The sequence below is a fragment of the Martes martes genome, assembly GCF_963455335.1.
Source record: "Martes martes genome assembly, chromosome: 4".
Taxonomy (NCBI): domain Eukaryota; kingdom Metazoa; phylum Chordata; class Mammalia; order Carnivora; family Mustelidae; genus Martes; species Martes martes.
In genome coordinates, this window is record NC_137891.1 from 157,267,095 (window position 1) to 157,284,684 (window position 17,590).

Sequence of the window (17,590 nt, forward strand, 5' to 3'; positions counted from 1 at the left end):
GCACAAGAAGTTCTTAAGAACCCTGGCCTGTGTGTGTATGTGTGTGCACATACATCGTGACACATAAGTATACATATGAGCACATGCTTGTGCGGGGAGAGACAGGCTCAGTGCTGGGCAGCAAGAAGAGGGATGCTGCCTTGAGTGGGTCTGTGACCCACATACAAACACTCTTACTGCTCTCTGTAATGGGCATGTTAGTAGCCTTCTTCACATCCTTTCTTCGTTCCAGTTCATAGTCTGACTTGTTTCTAACAGACAGGATGGGATAAGTTTCATTCCTTCCCAAGTCCTTACTCTCCCACATCTAGAATCTGCTCCAACCTGTCAGATCTCTGCATCTAGCAGCTGGGCTGCTGCCACAGTCCCTGACCATGTGTAGTCTTTTTTGTTGTTGTTGTCATTGTCTTGAAAAAAAAAAAAAACTAGAAAAAATACCAATTTTGCTAAATGCCAGTAAAGGGCTTTGTCTTGCACCTGTACTTATAAAGGGTGAGATTTATTGGTCTCTTTGTCTGAGGAGAAAGAGTAGGTCTGATTATCAGATTGTACACCAGAGACAAGTGCTTATGTAATCAACAAACTGTCTTGGTGTCAGAATACGATTGTGTTGGAGATAAACTGTGAAAGGAGAAAGCGCTGGATGCTGACATGCTATTGGCATTGAGTGTCCTGGGCTGCTTCCTGTAGTGGCTAGTGTTTATGATGAAGCCAGCTCGTTCCTGGACAAAGCCCTTGTGAGGGTAGGGGATCTCAGTAACCAGTCATGTTATCAGTCAGGGTCAAAAGCCCCTAGCCTTGTGGTTTCCGAGTCTGGAGAAGCGTGAGTTAATCTGTAATCCCTCGGTGAAAGGAGCCACAGAGCACACATTAATTCTTCCTCTCACCTCTCCAGCTTTAAGTGGTTAAGGTCTTTGAGCTCTGTTTAGCCTGTGAGCCCTGGTTCTCAGCTTAATAATACTTGGCTTTGCTCTAGTACCTTTCATTGTGAGGATGTAAAAGCTTTTTACAAATATATATTAACCCAAGTGGGATTGGGTTCAAACTGCAGCATGAAGGACTTAAGTTATGCCTAAGGTAGAACTTTCCAGTATTTATTAAATTTATTAAATTAGCTTTCATGGCTTCTGGTGTAAGTCTTAGAGATGTCTTATAGGTTATATCAGATACAGGGACTAATTTCTTAATTTCACACTCTTATTCAACTAGTGCCTTGGCGGAGCCAGTAAGATGTAGTCTGTCCTTGGAAGGATTCATACAGGGGAGTGAGGGCTTCCCCTGGAAGGGTGCCTCTAGCTGAACCAATAGTGCAAGCCCCTGTGTCTCTGGAGGTTGAGTTCAAACCCTTTAGGAGGTCAGCTGTAAGCTGTGTCTGGCTGAACCACGAGTGGTCTAGGAAGCATGGAGAGAGAGAGGGAGCTGGGCTCACTGGGCTTCTCCCAGGCTGATGATTCCAGGCTTGCTGACTGCTGGACAGGAGTGTGAGAAAGCCCCAGGACCCTGGAGCCCTACCACCTACCACCAGGGTGGAAAAGTCGGGCCTAGTCTGTAGTGAGAGGTCGTGCAGAGCAGTGCCCTGGTTTTCCTTTATAGTGCAGTGACTTTCTCTCCCCACATTAGTGATTTTCCGGGGGCCAAGAACAGGTGCTTGTGGAGTACATAGATGCTGACCCAAGACCCATTTCCAAGGAGGGAGGTCTCTTGACAAGGGTGCCATTGGTTTTTTCTGTGAGTGAGCCTTTCTGGAAACCCTTCAGTGCTCAGCTCATCTCAGTGACCCTGGGTATAAGGAGTCAAGAGAAATGGTAGACCTAACCTTGCCCTGGAAGACTCAGATGAGACATGGGAATGGCACACAGACCCCAGAGCTTTCCAAGAAGTACGAGTGGCTATAGGTTTTCCAGGATAGTCCTTACCCAAAGTCTTAGCTCCAAGCTTGGGGGTATGGCTTGGTCCTGGAAGAATGAAGCAGGAGAGAAGCGGGGCCAGGAAGAGCAGTGGTGGGTGCTTGTTAGTCACCTGGGTATTGCACCTGGAGTCAGCAACAAGCCCAGTCTGGACTCTGGCCTCTGTGTGCCTGACACAAAACACAGGGCCGCTGCCTCTCAGGGTGTGCTCTGGAAGGTGTGCAGGTTTTGGGTGCTGGCTGGGCTGGGCCTAGAAGGGGCTGCCAAGAAGAATGCACATTCCATGAGGGCAGGGATTTCAGTTTTTCCTCACGGCTGGATCCCTAGTTCCTGGAATGGGGCCCAGTACATTGTAGGCTGTCCATGAGTAGTTGTTGACTAAATGAAAGGAGGAGTGTTAGCCCTCAAAAATTAAAGCTGCTGACCCAGAGGTCTTCCTCACCCCTCACCCCCCAGCCCCACCCCTAGCCCTCAGTGGACCAACTTTCCTTCTCTTTGGCTCAGGCCCTCCCTCTGCTGGGCAGTTCTTCGGTCTCCCAAGCAAGGAAAGGGTGTGGAGGGGCCAGCCGGGCGGGCCTGCTGTGGGTTAAAGCCTTGCGAAACAACAGTGTAGTTAATCTTTCTAATTTATTTTCCTTTTAGACCATGGGAAGTCTGTAGGCAGCAGCTGTTACCCAATTAAAATACAGATTAATATAAAAACAGTTTCTGGAATATAAAATAGAGTGGCTGTGTCCTTACACTTCCTTAAAATACCACCTAATAATGACTTGATGAACTACAGAAACCCACCTAGAGGAACTCAGCGTTCTTAAAATGAAAATTTCTTCCCTAAAAGGTGTGTATTACCATTCCATGTAAGTCGCTATGAGAAAATAACCTTCCTTCTTAGAGCCAGCGGTTCCTGTGAGTTGGGTATTTGATATTCATTAAACGTAATTATAGTTTAATTGGAGTTTAATCCCCCCACCCCAACACTTTAAAAAAAGGAAGAAGAAGAAGTTCCCCAGCAACCCTGAGATGCAGCTCTCTGTAGAAGTAGCCCCGGGCACATTGGACATGGTGATTTCCAGCAAGGTCCAGGTCTGTGGATAGGGGCCTCCTGCCTCAGATCCCTGAGGCAGTCTGTCCTCCTCTGTGTTCGAAGGATATTTTCACTTTAAAACAAAACAAAGCAAAGCAACAAGCCTGTTTGAACCTAGGTCTGACCTGGGTGGAGCATAGGCCTGTGAGTCAGAAATTCTCTTAGACCAGGTTCCTTTATTATTAGGCCTTTGTGTCTGTGTTTCCCTGTCAGTTAAAGGTGTCAATTTCTTACTTGCCTAGTTGGTATCGAGGACCCAGGTGTTCAGGGTAAAGGGTAGATGCCTGTGGGGTTCCCCCAGCTCTTCTCTGATGTTAGAGGGGGAAATGCTGGACATTGAGACCCAGAGAAGGGGTGGACTTGAACCCATGTGTGGCTGTCCTGTGTGAGCATTCCTCAAGGTCTACAAGAACTTCTATGAATTTTAGATTATAATTTGTAGGGATTTGTTGGAGCTTATTGAATACAAGACACATAAAATCTTTTTCCTTTTTTTTTTTTCTTTTTCTTTTCAAAGTGAAAGCTGAAATAGGTATGAAACACACCCTGTGGTCAGCATGTGGATGTGTTTCCCCTTCTTGGGGCAGGATGTTGTGGAGAAAGTTCACCTTATGTCCTGGGACTTTATTCCCAAGGCCTCTGGCAGGTTCTGAGCCAAAAGCAGTGCAGGCCAGTCTTTTATGGCAGAATGAGAAAGGAGAGGATCCAGTCCGGCTTTGAGACCCTGTGTCCTGCTGTTCCACCTATTGGCTGTTTCTCTTTCCTTTCAGCTCACCGGGATTATTCAAGCCATGGTGGATGGTCAGCCGAGCCTGCAGCAAGTGCTGGAGGTAGGTTGAGTGACCTTTAAATCCTGACCTCTGACCCTTTCCCGCTGCCTTTCTCTCCCTCCCCTCCTGAGAATGTAGCCGTGTAATTTGACTATGATTATGGCTTGATTAGAATAACATTTGCTGTCACATCGGTGACATGCTGTTGAGAGTATTGAACCATTGATCTGTCATCTCCAGCTGTTCCCGTCAGGGTTACTGGCAAGATGTCCTAGTGCTGCCCCGAGTTCCATGCGGGGCCCCCGCCCCCTCCTGGCCCCTGGCCCTGGGCTGGCCAGCACGGGCAGCCGGCGCTGGGCACGTGGGGGAGGAGGGGAGCCAAGCCGTGGCACCGCAGGACTAGCCCTGGAGACTAAAGGTGTTTTTATTTAGCTTTAGTGTTGGCTTCTTGTGGCATGTGAGCACTTCATTAACTCACCCAGAACTCCCCATCGATGGCTTTTGTTTGCTGTCAGCTCCTCCAGGAGGTGCGGCTGGGCCTGCCTGCCCCACTGCAGCTTGCCGCTGGATGCACTGCGCCTGTCAGGGGTGCAGAGGCTGCACTGGGTAATGGTTCCTAATCAGAATAATTACAACAATTGCCTATGTGAGGGAAATCAAATTAAAGGCTTTAGAACCCTTGGCAGAGACCACACTTCTAGGATGTTCTCCTCAGGGAGCTGGAAAAGGTTAAGATGCTGCTGCTTGTGCTTCAGCCTGAGGGAATAAGCAAGGGCTGTGCTTGGCCTCAGCTTTTCTCCCACCCCTTCTGGCCTGGGGGAGGGAGAAGATCCCTTTCTCCTCTCCCTCCTCTCTAGGGGGAGGGGAGAAGAGAAAAAGCCCATGGATCTCATTAGGTGCTTTATTTATCTTTAAGACCAGTACACCCAAAGCTCAGCCCCTATTGAAGCACAGGAGGAAGTAGAGTTGGGGGTGGGTAGCAGGTCTACATTGGAGGTAGTTAGCCTAGAGGAAGTTGAGGGGTAGCCTGGGGAAGGAAGAAGATCTAGAGGCCCTGTCCCATGGGAGAGAGAGATGCAGACTGAATTTCCTGGGGCTCCTCAGGATGGAGTCAGGTTTAGGCCCACCCAGTGGCAGGTATGCTCCCTGTCCCTGGGAGTATACAAGCCTGGGTTCTCTGATCAGTCAAGCTCTGGGTCGGGTCAGTGTTAGGGTACCTGCAGTAGGTTGGGAGAAGAGAAGATGAACTGTGAGGTGTCTCACAGCCCCACTGACCCTCTTTTTTTGAGGGGAGATTCGCTCCTATGATTGAGGGGGCACCTCAAGACCAGACTCTCAAGGAGAAAGAGGGGACCAACCCATCCTTTCCTGTGTCCCAGCCAGGGCCTAGCCCCTGAGGGAGGCCACACGGCTATTTCCTGGAATGTCTCCGGCCAGGATCCTAGAATGAAGATGCCTGCTGTAGTCCAGCATCGAACCAGAGCTACTGAGGTTATGAGATTTTTTTTTCCCTCAGTTGTCGGTTGAGGGAGCTATGGTCTTCAGGAGGCTTCCTCCTGCTAATCTCAGGCCAGCCTGGAGCAGAATGCTGGGGGGATTCTGAGTCTTATCCATGAGGCTATTTTCTGCTACTTTAGCATACTTTGTGGGTGAAGAGGGAAGACACCTGACATCAGCCTGAATAGGGAGTCTCTGGCCAGGAGACCAGAATGGGCTCTGCTTTGTCTCATTAGCCCTGAGTTGGTCAAATAGCTAAAAAGCTGACTTCTTGTCCTAACCAAGGCCCTGAGCATAGTGGTCAGCTAGATGCTTATCTGACTAGTTTGGTTCAGGTAGGACTCATGCTAGACCTTCAGTAGCTGGGAGGGTGGCTATAGCTGATTGGGGATTGTCTTGGTAATTCCTCTAACTCTTCGTCCATGTAAGCAGAGAAGGGAAGGAAAAAGACAGGCTTTATTCCAAATACAGTATCACTTCCCTGGACAGCTCACCCTAAAAGGTTCTCACTAAACATCTGTTGCACAAGTGAATGGGCTGGGTTCTAAGCTTCCAAGGAATAACCCCATGGAATAGTAAGTGCTTCTCATGGGGAAGGTCCTGCTGGGCACTGGCTCCTGACAATCCTGTCTTGCTATCTTTTCCAAGACCACTGTGTAGGAGTTGGGGCATTGGGAGCCCCCCCTTAGCAGATGGGGCACTTACCTTGGGAATATAAGGCCAGTGAGCTGGAGCAAGGTTGGATGACACAGGCAGCCCTAGGATTGCCTTACTTCTTTTCTTACATAAAGTCTTGGGAACGGTTACATGAGTGTGAATGTGTGCATTTCCTCTGTGCAAGTGGGCCATGGAGGCTGGGGAAACAAGCCATTCAGCAGTGGAAGTTCCAGAATTTAGCTTGCTGGGGAGACTCTTCGGCTGAGGGGAATTCTTTGGTGTGCAGACTGTGAGGAGGGTCTGCACAGTCTGGCTCAAGGAGCAGCTCTGACCCCCTGAGAGGTAGGACCACTCTAGCCAGAGAATGACCTAGGACCTTTGGCCCTACTCAAAGACTGCTTTGGCATGGACCAGGCCTCCAGTATCTCTGAGATGTCCCAGGGAGCCAGCCTACACCTGCAAAGAGTTAGCTTCCTTCATGATTTCGGTGGGCTCTCCATTACCCACTGGAGTCTTCACAGTCTGGCCCATGTATCCCCCAGTGTCATTTCCTGTCCCTCCTTTCTACACACTGGTCACACTATTCCCTACTCATGTTTCAGTGAATCAGCAGGAATCTGTTGAGAGGACCCTGCTGGGTTAAGGATTTACGCAGTGAATAAGATGAATGAAAGTCCCTGCTTCACGGTGCTTCTAGTCTGTTGGGGGAAGCAGATACCAAGCACACAATTGCTTCTCACATACAAAATGATCGCTCCTGTGCCTTTGCCTGTGCTACCCTTTGCTCTGCTCTACCCCGTCATGCAAACCCAGCCACCAGGTCCCCTAGTTGGGAGTGGCGTCTTTGTGAAGCCTTCCTTTCTGATTCCTTTCTCTGTCAAAGGTAGAGCTGGTCACCTCCTCCTCTTGGTCCTACAGCATTCTGGTCGCTTCTCCGTGGCTGCATCTATTTTATTGTATTCGGATGATTTGCCTTTCTCGCCTTCTCAGCCTACTGTCTGTTTTGTGGTAGGCACTTAATACATTATTACATTTAATTCTCAAAACAACCCCGTAAGGTTAGTCATTCTACCTCGTTTTATAGATGAAGGAAGCTGAAGTTCACAGAGGTTAAATGACTTTTAAATGACTTCCCATCAGTGACACAGCCAGGATATGGAAGAGCCAAGGTTAGCACCCAGATATGTCTGACTTTCAATCCTGCATTTGTAGCAACTTTGCATTGTAGCCTTTAAAAACGAATCCTTCTGTGTGAGTGGCACGGTGGTCATCTGCTGTACTCCCAACCCCATGCCTGGATCTTCTGAAAAATAGGCAATGCTTCAGGAGTGCTTTATGATAATTCTCTCAGTATATACTGATTTTAGTATCTGTACTTCCCATGTGAGTGCAAATACTGAAACTGATTAAAGGGATGAAGGGAAAGAAATACTTAAAGTGTGTTTAGGAGCAGTTTTTATCCCTGTCTAGGCATTGAGCTCAGCCTTGAAAAGATTCTCCTGAATCTGAATTTGAATCCTCAACCAGGAGAGGAGAAACGTAAAGTCTAGGGCCAGTTTATGAGCTTTCAGAGACTGAAGCAGGCAGTGCCACCCCAGGGATCAAGGTGGAGTTCCAGCCCAGCAAGGGAGCTTTTTCTGCTAGACTCACGGTGAAGATTAACTTCATCTTCGTTTGGGAAATTCATAAATTTGGTTGATAAGCCTTTGGTGGGAGGGTGAAATGAACAAGTGAATGAATGAACCTGTGGATTGGAGTCCCTGTTTGGGGCCTCCTTCCCGCCTGTCCTCATGGCCCAGGGCATCCTGTGCCTGTGCTAGGCTTTGCTTTTGAGGACCGACTTACGGGGATATGTCCTTGTCCCATCTGGGGCAGGTTGCCAGGCATCGGGGCAGTGGAGGGGCTCCCTTCCCCCACTTATTCAGGTTTGTGGATCTTCCCTGCAGGGATCACCCTCCCGCTGCCCCCACAGCCCTGAGCCAAGGCTGAGAGCCCAGAGCAGAGCCATGGCCAGATAAGATTACATTTTTCTTCTGCTCTGATTACAAGCAGCTTATCTGTGTTTCTTTGGTGTGGCTCTTCACGGACTTGGGAAGAAAAAAAAAGGAAAATCTCATCTGTTCTTGTTGTGTACTTTTCAGAGGGTCGATGAGTGGATGGCGAAAGAAGGCCTCTTAGATCCAAACGTCAAGTCAATTTTTGTCACCTGTGGAGACTGGGACTTGAAAGTCATGTGAGTATGAGAAGGACTGCTTTACTGGCAGGGTTTGGAAACTATGGGACCAGGTCATGCCTTTCGCTGGCCAACACGTCCAAACCTACAGGGCAGCTGGCTCAGCGAGTCCCTGGAACTTTGGGGCTGCCATGGTGCGAAGAGGGCTGGGAACCCCGCCTTCTGATTCTGGAGCTGGGAGTAGACCAATCAAGGACCCTACTGGAATGCAGTTGTCTGGACCTTCCTGCCTTTGCCTGGTCCCACTGCTCAGGACAGCCTTTCCAGTTGTGGGGCTGCGTGTTACTGCCCTGGAAGGAAGGAATTAAAAGAAGATCCTTTTTTTTCCCTACCAAATGTATAGTGTTTACTACCCTTAATACTTTAGAAATAGTAATTCGTTTAATAAACCTTGGCACTTTTATTCCTGTTTTATAGATAAGGGAATTAAGGCACAGAGAGGTTAAGTAACTTGCCCAAGAACACACAGAGCCAGGATTCAAACCCAGGCAACCTGGCTCCAGGGTCCTGTCTCTTAACCATTCTGCTGTGCCACCCTTTTATCTGGGGTACAAGGCCCTGATGATTCAACTGCAGGCCCATTGGTGGGATGAGAGAGGGCTTCTTCTAGGGAGCTACCCAGTTCCCCAGCCTCCTTGTCCCTCCTTTGTCTGCACTGCTTTTTCTCCTTTGTCTCTGGGTCTTGCCCTGGTCATGGAAGACAGAACTGGTTCCGTTGCTGGGTTGACACTTTTGCCTCTTGTCTGTCCTCATGGATACCTGGCTTCAGACAGCCCCCAGGGAGCTAAAGCCGGGTGGAGGTGGTGGGGGCACTGTTTGCTGAGGATTGATAGAATCGATACCTCTGTGTTCTTTGTGACCAAAGGCAGCTGCAGGCATTCTGGGAGAGAGAGAGAGTGTGTGTGTGTGTTTGCACGCGTGCATGTGCGTGCACACTTGCACGCATAGTTGGGGTGTTGGTGGGGCGTGAGGAATAGTGGCTCTGGAGTGACATTTCCTACCAAATTAGGCATGATCTTCTCACCAAGGTCCTTTTTTATGCCTTTTGGATGGTGGATATTGAGATGAAGTTACACACTCGGGTGGATATCAAGCCTGCTGCTGGACACCGACTTGAGACAGGAGGAGAAGCAAATCCAAAGCACATAAACACCCACGCACCTCATGTTCACATCCCTCAGGTCATGTACACACACTGACTGGATACCTCTAGGTGTATGCACAGGACTCCCAGAGCTCCAGAGGATCTGTGTTCCCAGATGACACTCGTGGGGCAGAGAAATTACGGAGGCTGGATCTGGAAGCAGATATGAATCGGGGGAGGGTTCTGTGGGGAAGGTGAGGAGGAAGAAGGCTGTTGCTGTTATTTATGGCATCTGGGCTGCTCTGAGTGCCTGAAGCAGTGAAGGGATTTAGGTGGAGCTCCGCAGCCTAAGAGAAGCTGTTTGGGGTGGGCACGGTTCAGGCCATACCCAGCATCTGGGGCTCATGTAACCCAGTCCAGAGGCCCAGTTTCTCCAGATAGCCTCCCAGGACTCCCACTCTTGCAGGTGGATTTCACTCTTTGGTGTATTCATATCCCAGACACCCATATTCCAGAATCTTCTGCATTAACTGGGAATGGCATGTACATGTGTGTGTATGAAAACGTCCCTGTGCATCCCTGTGGGGACTGTCTGGCCAGGTCTCCTCAGTTGGTTTCTCCATGAGACAAAGAGGGAATTTCAGAGGGTGTTCTCTTTGGGTCTGGCCCATTCTGACCTATAGCACCAGATCAGCCCAGTGGGCCTGGGACAGACTGGTGACTCAAGAAGCTGCTTTGCATCTTCATAAGAACCGATGCCATCAAGAAGAGGGATTGGGTCGTTGAATCCGAACATATAGAAAAAGAAAAGAACAACAAAAAAATTTTTTTTAAGATTTATTTTAGAGAGAGAGAGAGACAGCATGAGCTGGCGGTGGGGGGTGGGGGGACAGACAGCAGACTACACACTGAACACAGAGCCTGAGATGGGACTCCATCCCAGGACCCTGAGATCATGACCTGAGCCAAAACCAAGAGTTGGTTGCTTAATCAATTGTACCACCCAGCCGCCCTGACACCAAATTTTAATGAGCATGTACCATATTTCATTTGGTCTTCCTAATTATATTCCCTTTTATAGAGGGAAAAAACAAAACAAAATTCGAAACCGAGGCCTAAACTGGTAGACTCGTAGCTAGACAAAATTGAATTCTAAGACCATGTTGCTTCTGAAAGAGAGGGATTGGGCAGACTGGTAGTTGGTTTGGGTTTGTATTGAAAAGACCAGTGAAGCTCTGAAAAAGAATATGCAGGAAGGAAGCAGATGTCAGGTGGCAGGGGCTGGGGGGAGGAGAGCTTTGTGGCTGCCTTTTAGAAGCGGGACTCCGCATAACTGCTGGGAAGGCTCTTAATTAAATGTGTAACAAAATAAAAACAGCCAGAGAGGAAACCTAAGTAGTGTTTCGTGACAGTGCACAGCTTATCGGTGTTCCTGGAACCTCTCGTCAGATGGCTCTCGTCAGAGCCATCACCTTTTTATGCTCCCGGTAAAGGCTGCTGAGGAGCCTGACAAGGGAGGTGGTAAATTGACACCCACAACTTGTTAGTATGGGGCTCGCTTCTTATTCTGACATCCATTTTCAGATTTAACTAAGTCTAAGGAATTCAGCAAATATTTTCATTTCCCACTCTAGTTTCCCGGAGCCATGGCTTTTTCTCATTGCTGCTCTTTCCCTCTCTCCCAACACCCACCCCCAGCCAGCTTCCCATCACTTTTGTTGGAAAGGGCCTGATTAGTGAGACACTGAGAAATGGGAACTGAAGTGGCAGCAGAAATCCCACTGGAGAAAAGAAATCTGCTCCGGTCCCGACAGAATCATTTTGTGTCCATCTTTTGTCAAAGCCAGATGAGTTGATTCTCTGTGGGCTTTTGATGCTATAGTCACAGATCCTGCCGAGGTGGGTTTTAATTTAGTGGGCACGGATTTAATTTTCCTTCTCAACTTGTTTAAGAAATGACACTTGTTATGGCTTTGGCCCTTGGTCAGCTTCCTCCCCTACCTGACCCACCTTTCCTTTGCCTTACCTCATGGTTCTTGAAGCTCTTCATGGCGTTTAGTATTCTTTTTCCAATTTTCTTTCTTCTCTGCCTACCCAGGCAGGGAATGTCTCTGTAAAGGGGTTCCATCTTTGACATGGCAGCAGAGATCCTGCTGGGGAAAAGCAGTCTGCCTTATCTGCCAGCTGAACTCCAAGCTTTGACATCCAACTACCTATTCTGTATCTCCACCTGAATGCCACAGGCCTCTTAAAGTTCAGGTGTCCTCCTTCTCCCAACACTTAGTCTTCCAACTTGCTCTTAAGTTGTGACTGGAACCAATGTTTGATAGTTCTGTCAGAAACCTGAGACTCATCCTTGATGCCTCTTCTCTAGCCACAACCAATTAACTGCCAAATCTTGTTGATTCTTCCTGCCAGAGGTTTCTCAAGGCCTTTGTCTTCTTTCCATCCCTGCTACGGCTGCCGTAGTTCAGGTCACCAGGTGCTGCCTTTTTTTTTTTTTTTTTAAGATTTATTTATTTATTTGAGAGAGTGAGAGTGCGAGCAGGGGGAGGGACGAGGGAGATGAAGAGAATTTCAAACAGACTCTGCGAAGCAGGGAGCCTGACACAGGGCTTGATTCCACAGCCCTGAGATCACAACCTGAGCCAAAACTAAGAGTCAGACGCTCAACCGACTGAGCCACCCAGGCGCCCCTCAGTTCAACATATTCTTCTTGGATTACAAAAGACTTCTAAGTCGTCTCTCTGACTCTAGTTTTACCTCCTTGCCATTCTGACTATAGCAAATTATGTCACATGCCCACAAAACACTCTGAAGGCTTCCTCTTGCCCTCAAGGCGAAGCCATGTTGCTTAATGAGGCCCTTGCATACTTTTTGAACCTCATCTTTTAATACTGTCTGTGCACCCTCCACCCCCAACCCCAGCCAGGTGCTCTAGCTGGCCAGTTCTTCATGATCCTTCGGAACATCAATTTCTAGGTGCCCTCCTGTGTGTTTCTGGAGCACATGTACTTATCTATACATGAAATTGTATTGTGTCTGCCTCTACTTGTCTGTCCCTCTCACTAGACTGTGGGCACCATTATAATCTTGAACAATGTTTGGTATGTAGTAGTTGTTCAATAAATGTATGTTGAATAAATGACAGCTCAGGAATGGAGTGAGCCTGTGGAATCTGTACTCAGGAAGAATGACAGAGGATCAATGGAAGGTAGATTCAGGGAGAATGGAACAGAAGAGGAAATCTTGGGCCTTCCTGCACCAAGCTGAGTGTGAGGGGTTGGAGAACTATGCTGCTAATGCTAGGAAGCTCCTAGATTTTCTCACTGCCAGCACAGGGTGTTGGGTCTTCCTTCCATGGTGGGTACTGGGTGAGATGGCCCACAGGCCTGGGCCATGGAGAAGTTTGGTCCTAGGAGCTGGCCGAAGGGCTCTCTCAGAGTTTGTGCCTTCTAAGACTGAGGGCTGGGATTGCTCTGGAGACATTTACATTAGATAATAAAGATAGCCAGCATGTATCAGGCATGTATTGTATACCAGGAGTCCTGCTGTTCTATTTACACATTATCTCACTTAATTCTATCACAGTCCTATGACATAAATTTATTTTATAATTTTCTTTTTAAAATAAGTGATGAGGAAACTGGAGTCCAGAGAGGTAAGTAATTTGTCAAGGGCACACAACAGTTTGTGGCAGGGATTTGAACTTAGACATTCTGACTCTGGAACCTGTGTGTGTAACCACTGTGCCATCTGCCCTTCATGGCCCATGGCTTTGTGATATGGTGGGGATTCCCTTCCCTCTTTCCTTTGTTTGCACTGAGTGGCAGGTGTTCTCTGACACCCTAGGCTGCCGGTACCCGATCTGGTATTGGTGGAGGTCTGGACTGCTAGGTTTATTTTGATATGGGGGCATGGTTGGCCAGGAGTTGTGGTGAGGGATGGTTTGGGGTGTCCGAGATCTTCCTTGATGAGCTACAAATGAATGAGTCCTCAAATCTGTTCTAAGGAAACCACTGCCAGTGTCATTTTGGATACCTCTTTCCTATAATATGTTTGGAAGCATGTAGGGGATCTCATCATGTCACTAAGCTCATGAAAGCCTTGCCCCTTGCCCATGGGTGTGCCATTTGGTCCCAGCTCTGAGCTGCATCACCTCTGATTAGCAGCCTGCTGGGGGAAGGGCCTTGAGTAAGAACTCCCTGGCAGTCCTGACTTGTCTCATTTCCCGATACTTTTATCTGTCACTGCAAGTGCTTGGGCTCCCCTCCTGAACTAATTAAGTTTGCATGTGTTTAGACACATTGCCAAATAGGGCTTAGCAAAGCGGAACTGAGCTACATCTCTTTCCGAGTAGGGAAGGAAGGGTAAATGAATGCTCTTCCACAAGGGCCAGGGAGAAGTGTGGATGACATGGAGTGGGTGTGTGTACAGATGATAGGCGTTCTGCCTTGGCCCTCCTAGGGACACAGCAAGCTTGCGGAGCAGCCTTCTGATTGGCTGGCAGGGGCAGGTGAGGGTCCACTCTCCAGCTCTCTTAGTGAATTGGGCATTTCTAAGAGGGCTAAGGATGGTTAGAGGACAGGCTCTGATGTATGATTTTTATCCCAAGCACAAGCAAGATTGGATGTCAAATTCAATGGGATTTACAGGGTGAGTTTGTAGGGCTGTGTGCTGTTTGCTGCCAGTCCGAACCTACCTAGCCCCCAGGCCTAGAACCATCTGTGTGAATAGCAGCACGCAGGGTAGCCTTCTGGGTCTCTGAGTACGCTGGACATGTGGATACTCTTTTGCCCTGAAGACCCCACGTCCCCGTGCTCAGTCTTGTGATCCCTGTGAGACGGCCTCAGAGGGAGGTGGAGAAGAGCAGTTTTGTACAGAATCTCCCCACCGTGGACGCTTGGTGAGGTGATAGCCGACAGCATGTTTTAGTGTCAGACCAATGCCTGCCTTTTCCCTGGTGCTGGGTAGCCCGAGGTCTGAGATGCCCTGTGGCAGAATGTTCTTGGATCCTGTCCAGACAGCAGATATGGGGGCATTACTATGTTGTGCACTTGTCCTCTGAAGTAGGGAGGGAAGGTGTTTCCTACACAAAGTAGTTAGGAAAGCCAGCCTCCAGCCGCCAGCCACGGGCAGCTCTCTAGCTCGCAGGCCAATGTGTCAGCCTCCTGGCCATGAAGAGGCTCTCAGTGGGCAAGATGAGCTCAGAGTCAGGCCAGGCTCCCAATGCGTGTGTGTGGTGGTTGGGGAGGGGGTTCTGGAGGTTGTATAGGAATTCTGGGCCTTCGAGCTGTAGCCTAAGCCCAGAGAGAACAAGAACCAGACCTTCTGCCCTCCCTTCAGCTTCCCTAGAGCCCTCTCGTCAGCAGAGGTGCATCGGGTTAGCCCCAAGAAGGCAGCTGGAGTTGATGGGGTCATGTTTCAGCTGCAGCTAATCCAAGTCACTCGATATAAATCTCTCCCCGCTGCCTCCCCTCCCTCCCTCCCATCCCCAGCCCACAGACAGGGAAATGAATCCTGGCCCTCGCCCTGAATACATCATGGCAGGCCTGCCTCTAATGAGAGAGGGCCATTCATTGTAGGGTGAAGCTCCCTGCAGAGCCTGGGATGCCATTAATTAAAGAAGAGCCACCTGAAGCCAGTCGTGCGGTGCAGCCTGCCATGCTCAGATGGAGTGGCGGTGGGGTAGCCTCGTTAGCCTGACAGCTCCTTGGGCTGAGAGTTCTTGGGCTCCGAGGAGCAAGGGGTGCCCCACCTCCCCCCGAGAGCCTTCAGGCCTCTGGGGCCAGCCGACTCAAAGACACGTGAGACTTCCCTCCGGCATGTGTCCTGGTACCCAGCACTAGTGGTAAAGGGGCTCCTGAGTGTGGGCTTGGGATTATCCCCTTTCCTGTGCGCGGGCCCTAGGGCAGGAGCAGGTTTCTCTGGAGTGCCCAGGGGACTCCTAGATCCCTGCCCGAGCCCCCTTTCCATTCTTCTCCATGTGGTCCTGGAGCCGCATGTCAGCAGGCAGTTCAGCCTGTGTCCTTACCTCAGAGCCTGAGTTTGGGGCAGGTGGTCTGGTCTGGAAGGATTTTGGACCCGGAGGGGCACTGAGGAGAAGCTCTGTTGTGTGATCAATAAGTTCGGCCCCTCCTTGGCAGGCAGAGCCTCTGGTGATCCACTTTCTGTGCACTTTTTGGCCCAGTGGTGGGACTGTAATGTTGGCCTCATCTCATCTGCTAGGAAGGTGTCCGAGGATCTAAAAGCACTCTGGTGATTTTTTGGAACCCTTGGAATGGAAGATTTGCTTGGCTAAAATCCCGATAAAAGATAAAGATGTTTGTGTGGTAACTGATGAGGCTTTGAGGTGTGTGTGGTCGGGGGAGCCTCGTGTGGTGGGCTGCCGCCAGGCTGCTGCCAGGCCACTGACCGGATGGCTCTTTGCTGCTTCATTGGTCCTGAGGCAAGAGCTGCTGCCTAAGTACTGGCCCCGAGTTACACTCCCCTTGACCATCTGTGAGGGTCTTACCACCTCCTCCTCCTTGGCAGCAGGGGCTGTAGGCATTGAGACCTTTGCGTAACCCAGAGTTGGGGTAGCTCAGCCAGTGTCTGCCTGGCTTGTCAGGAAGACAAATTGGTCTTGTGGCTCTTGGAGACTGTCTCTGGAAGTCTGGTTCTATCCTTTGTGGCAGTCTCTGGCAGTCTCTGACAGGCTGCTTCAGAGAGCCTCAGAACCAGCTGGAGCCGTGGCTTGACCATATGTTCCCTCTCTGCTTCCCCGAAGCTCACCTGGTACGGAATAGAGGCTGTTACTACCTCCTAGGCCGGGGACTCGGGCTGCATTCCTTTGTGTTTTGAATATTTCTGGACCTTCCCAGGCCTTGGCCATTTGGACTCCTCTGTCCTCTGGCAACTAGAGAGTGAAGGCTGGAGGGCCTATCCCCTGAACTCCCAAGGAGAAGGAGACACTGTTGCTCCTGGAAAATGTTTTACCCTGGGTGAGATGTTTCTGTGTTTTAAAAAAGAAAAAAAAAACAAAAAACAGAAAACTCTCTGTGACTCTTGAGACCTAACCTTTTTTTTTCCTAATATTTTTAGAAATCTTGGTATGAAATAGGCACAGTAGGGTACATAAAGCATACAAATGTGAAATGTACAGCTCCATAGGTTTTTATGCAAATACACACCTGTGCAGCCACCATCCAGCTCAAGATAAAAAAAAAAAAAAAAACCCTTTCCATCATCCTAGAAATCCCCTTGTGCCACTTCTCAGTAATGCCCTTTGCCTGTTAGGTAACCACTGTTCTGACTTCTGTTACTTTTGGCTCATTTTGCCTGTTCTTGACTTCCAATGAGTTGAATCCTACAGAATGTAGTCTTTTATGTCTGATTTCCTTTGCTCAACATACCATATGAGAGAGTCTTCCATGGTTGTTTTATGTATTAGCAGTTCAACCTTTTCATTGCTGTATAGTGTCCCCTTGTATTTCTGTACTGTACTTTATCCCTTCTCCTTTTGTTGGACTACATACCTTCTTTAGCCCTTCGGTACATGGTTGTCAAATGAGTATGGGAATGTTCATTTCGATATGAGAATCTCCCAAGGCCTATCCAAATCTCCCTCATCCTTTAAAACCTAACGCCAGTCCTTTGGATATGTGGCCTCCCTGTCTCTTCTGGAATCTGCACTGGCTTCCCTCTTCTCTGAGGGAGAGGCTGGCCCCAGGCCTGTGGAAATGGCCTTTGAGCCATACTGACCCATTTAGTTATTCTTTCAGCAGATGTTGATTAAATACCCACTCTGTCTCACACTATTCTAGGTGAGGAGCAAAGAGGAGATAAAACTTCTAAAACATTCTGCCTTCGTAGAGTTTACATTCCAGTGCATGCAGCCCTGCCCTCTGCCCTTTGGGCCCTGGTGCCAGAAGAATCTTGATTTTGCCCAGGCTCCTCTATCCTGTGGGGCTCCAAGGGAGCTGGGTGGCAATGGCCCTTGCCAGCTTGACAAGGCTTCTGTATGGCTTTTGTCTCCCTCTCCTGCTGTTACTGCTTGGCAGTGAAAGGGTTTCTCAGTATTGGTGCTTCCCTTCCACTGTCCAGGAGTCTGATTCCCTCCGTGAGAGGAGAGAATTAATCTCCAACTTTCCATGCCTATAAGGTGAGTGACCTCTGTTTTGTCAGCGCTTGCCAATCTGTCCTCTAATTCCCAGCCAGGGTAATGGAGACATTACTCTGTGCTAAAGCAAACCACCACTTCTTGTGTGGATACCGGACCGATCCAGGCACTAGGAATGACGGGCAGTCTGTGGGGATCTCCTCACAGGTGCACAGGCGTCTAGAGACTGCAGGGGCATTGACACCGGAGCAGCTTTC

The 17,590-nt window shown here is 49.2% G+C and overlaps 1 protein-coding gene across 11 annotated transcripts in view; it reads left to right on the forward strand.

Moving 5' to 3' along the window:
- ERI3 (ERI1 exoribonuclease family member 3) overlaps positions 1–17,590 on the forward strand; it is a 125,286-nt gene that overhangs the window by 35,129 nt on the left and 72,567 nt on the right. For all 11 annotated transcript variants that reach the window (XM_080800345.1, XM_080800342.1, XM_080800341.1 and 8 more), the window contains 2 exons: positions 3,762–3,821; positions 8,057–8,148. In XM_080800345.1, coding sequence (XP_080656471.1) covers positions 3,762–3,821; positions 8,057–8,148 — 152 coding nt within the window. The remainder of the gene's footprint in view (positions 1–3,761; positions 3,822–8,056; positions 8,149–17,590) is intronic.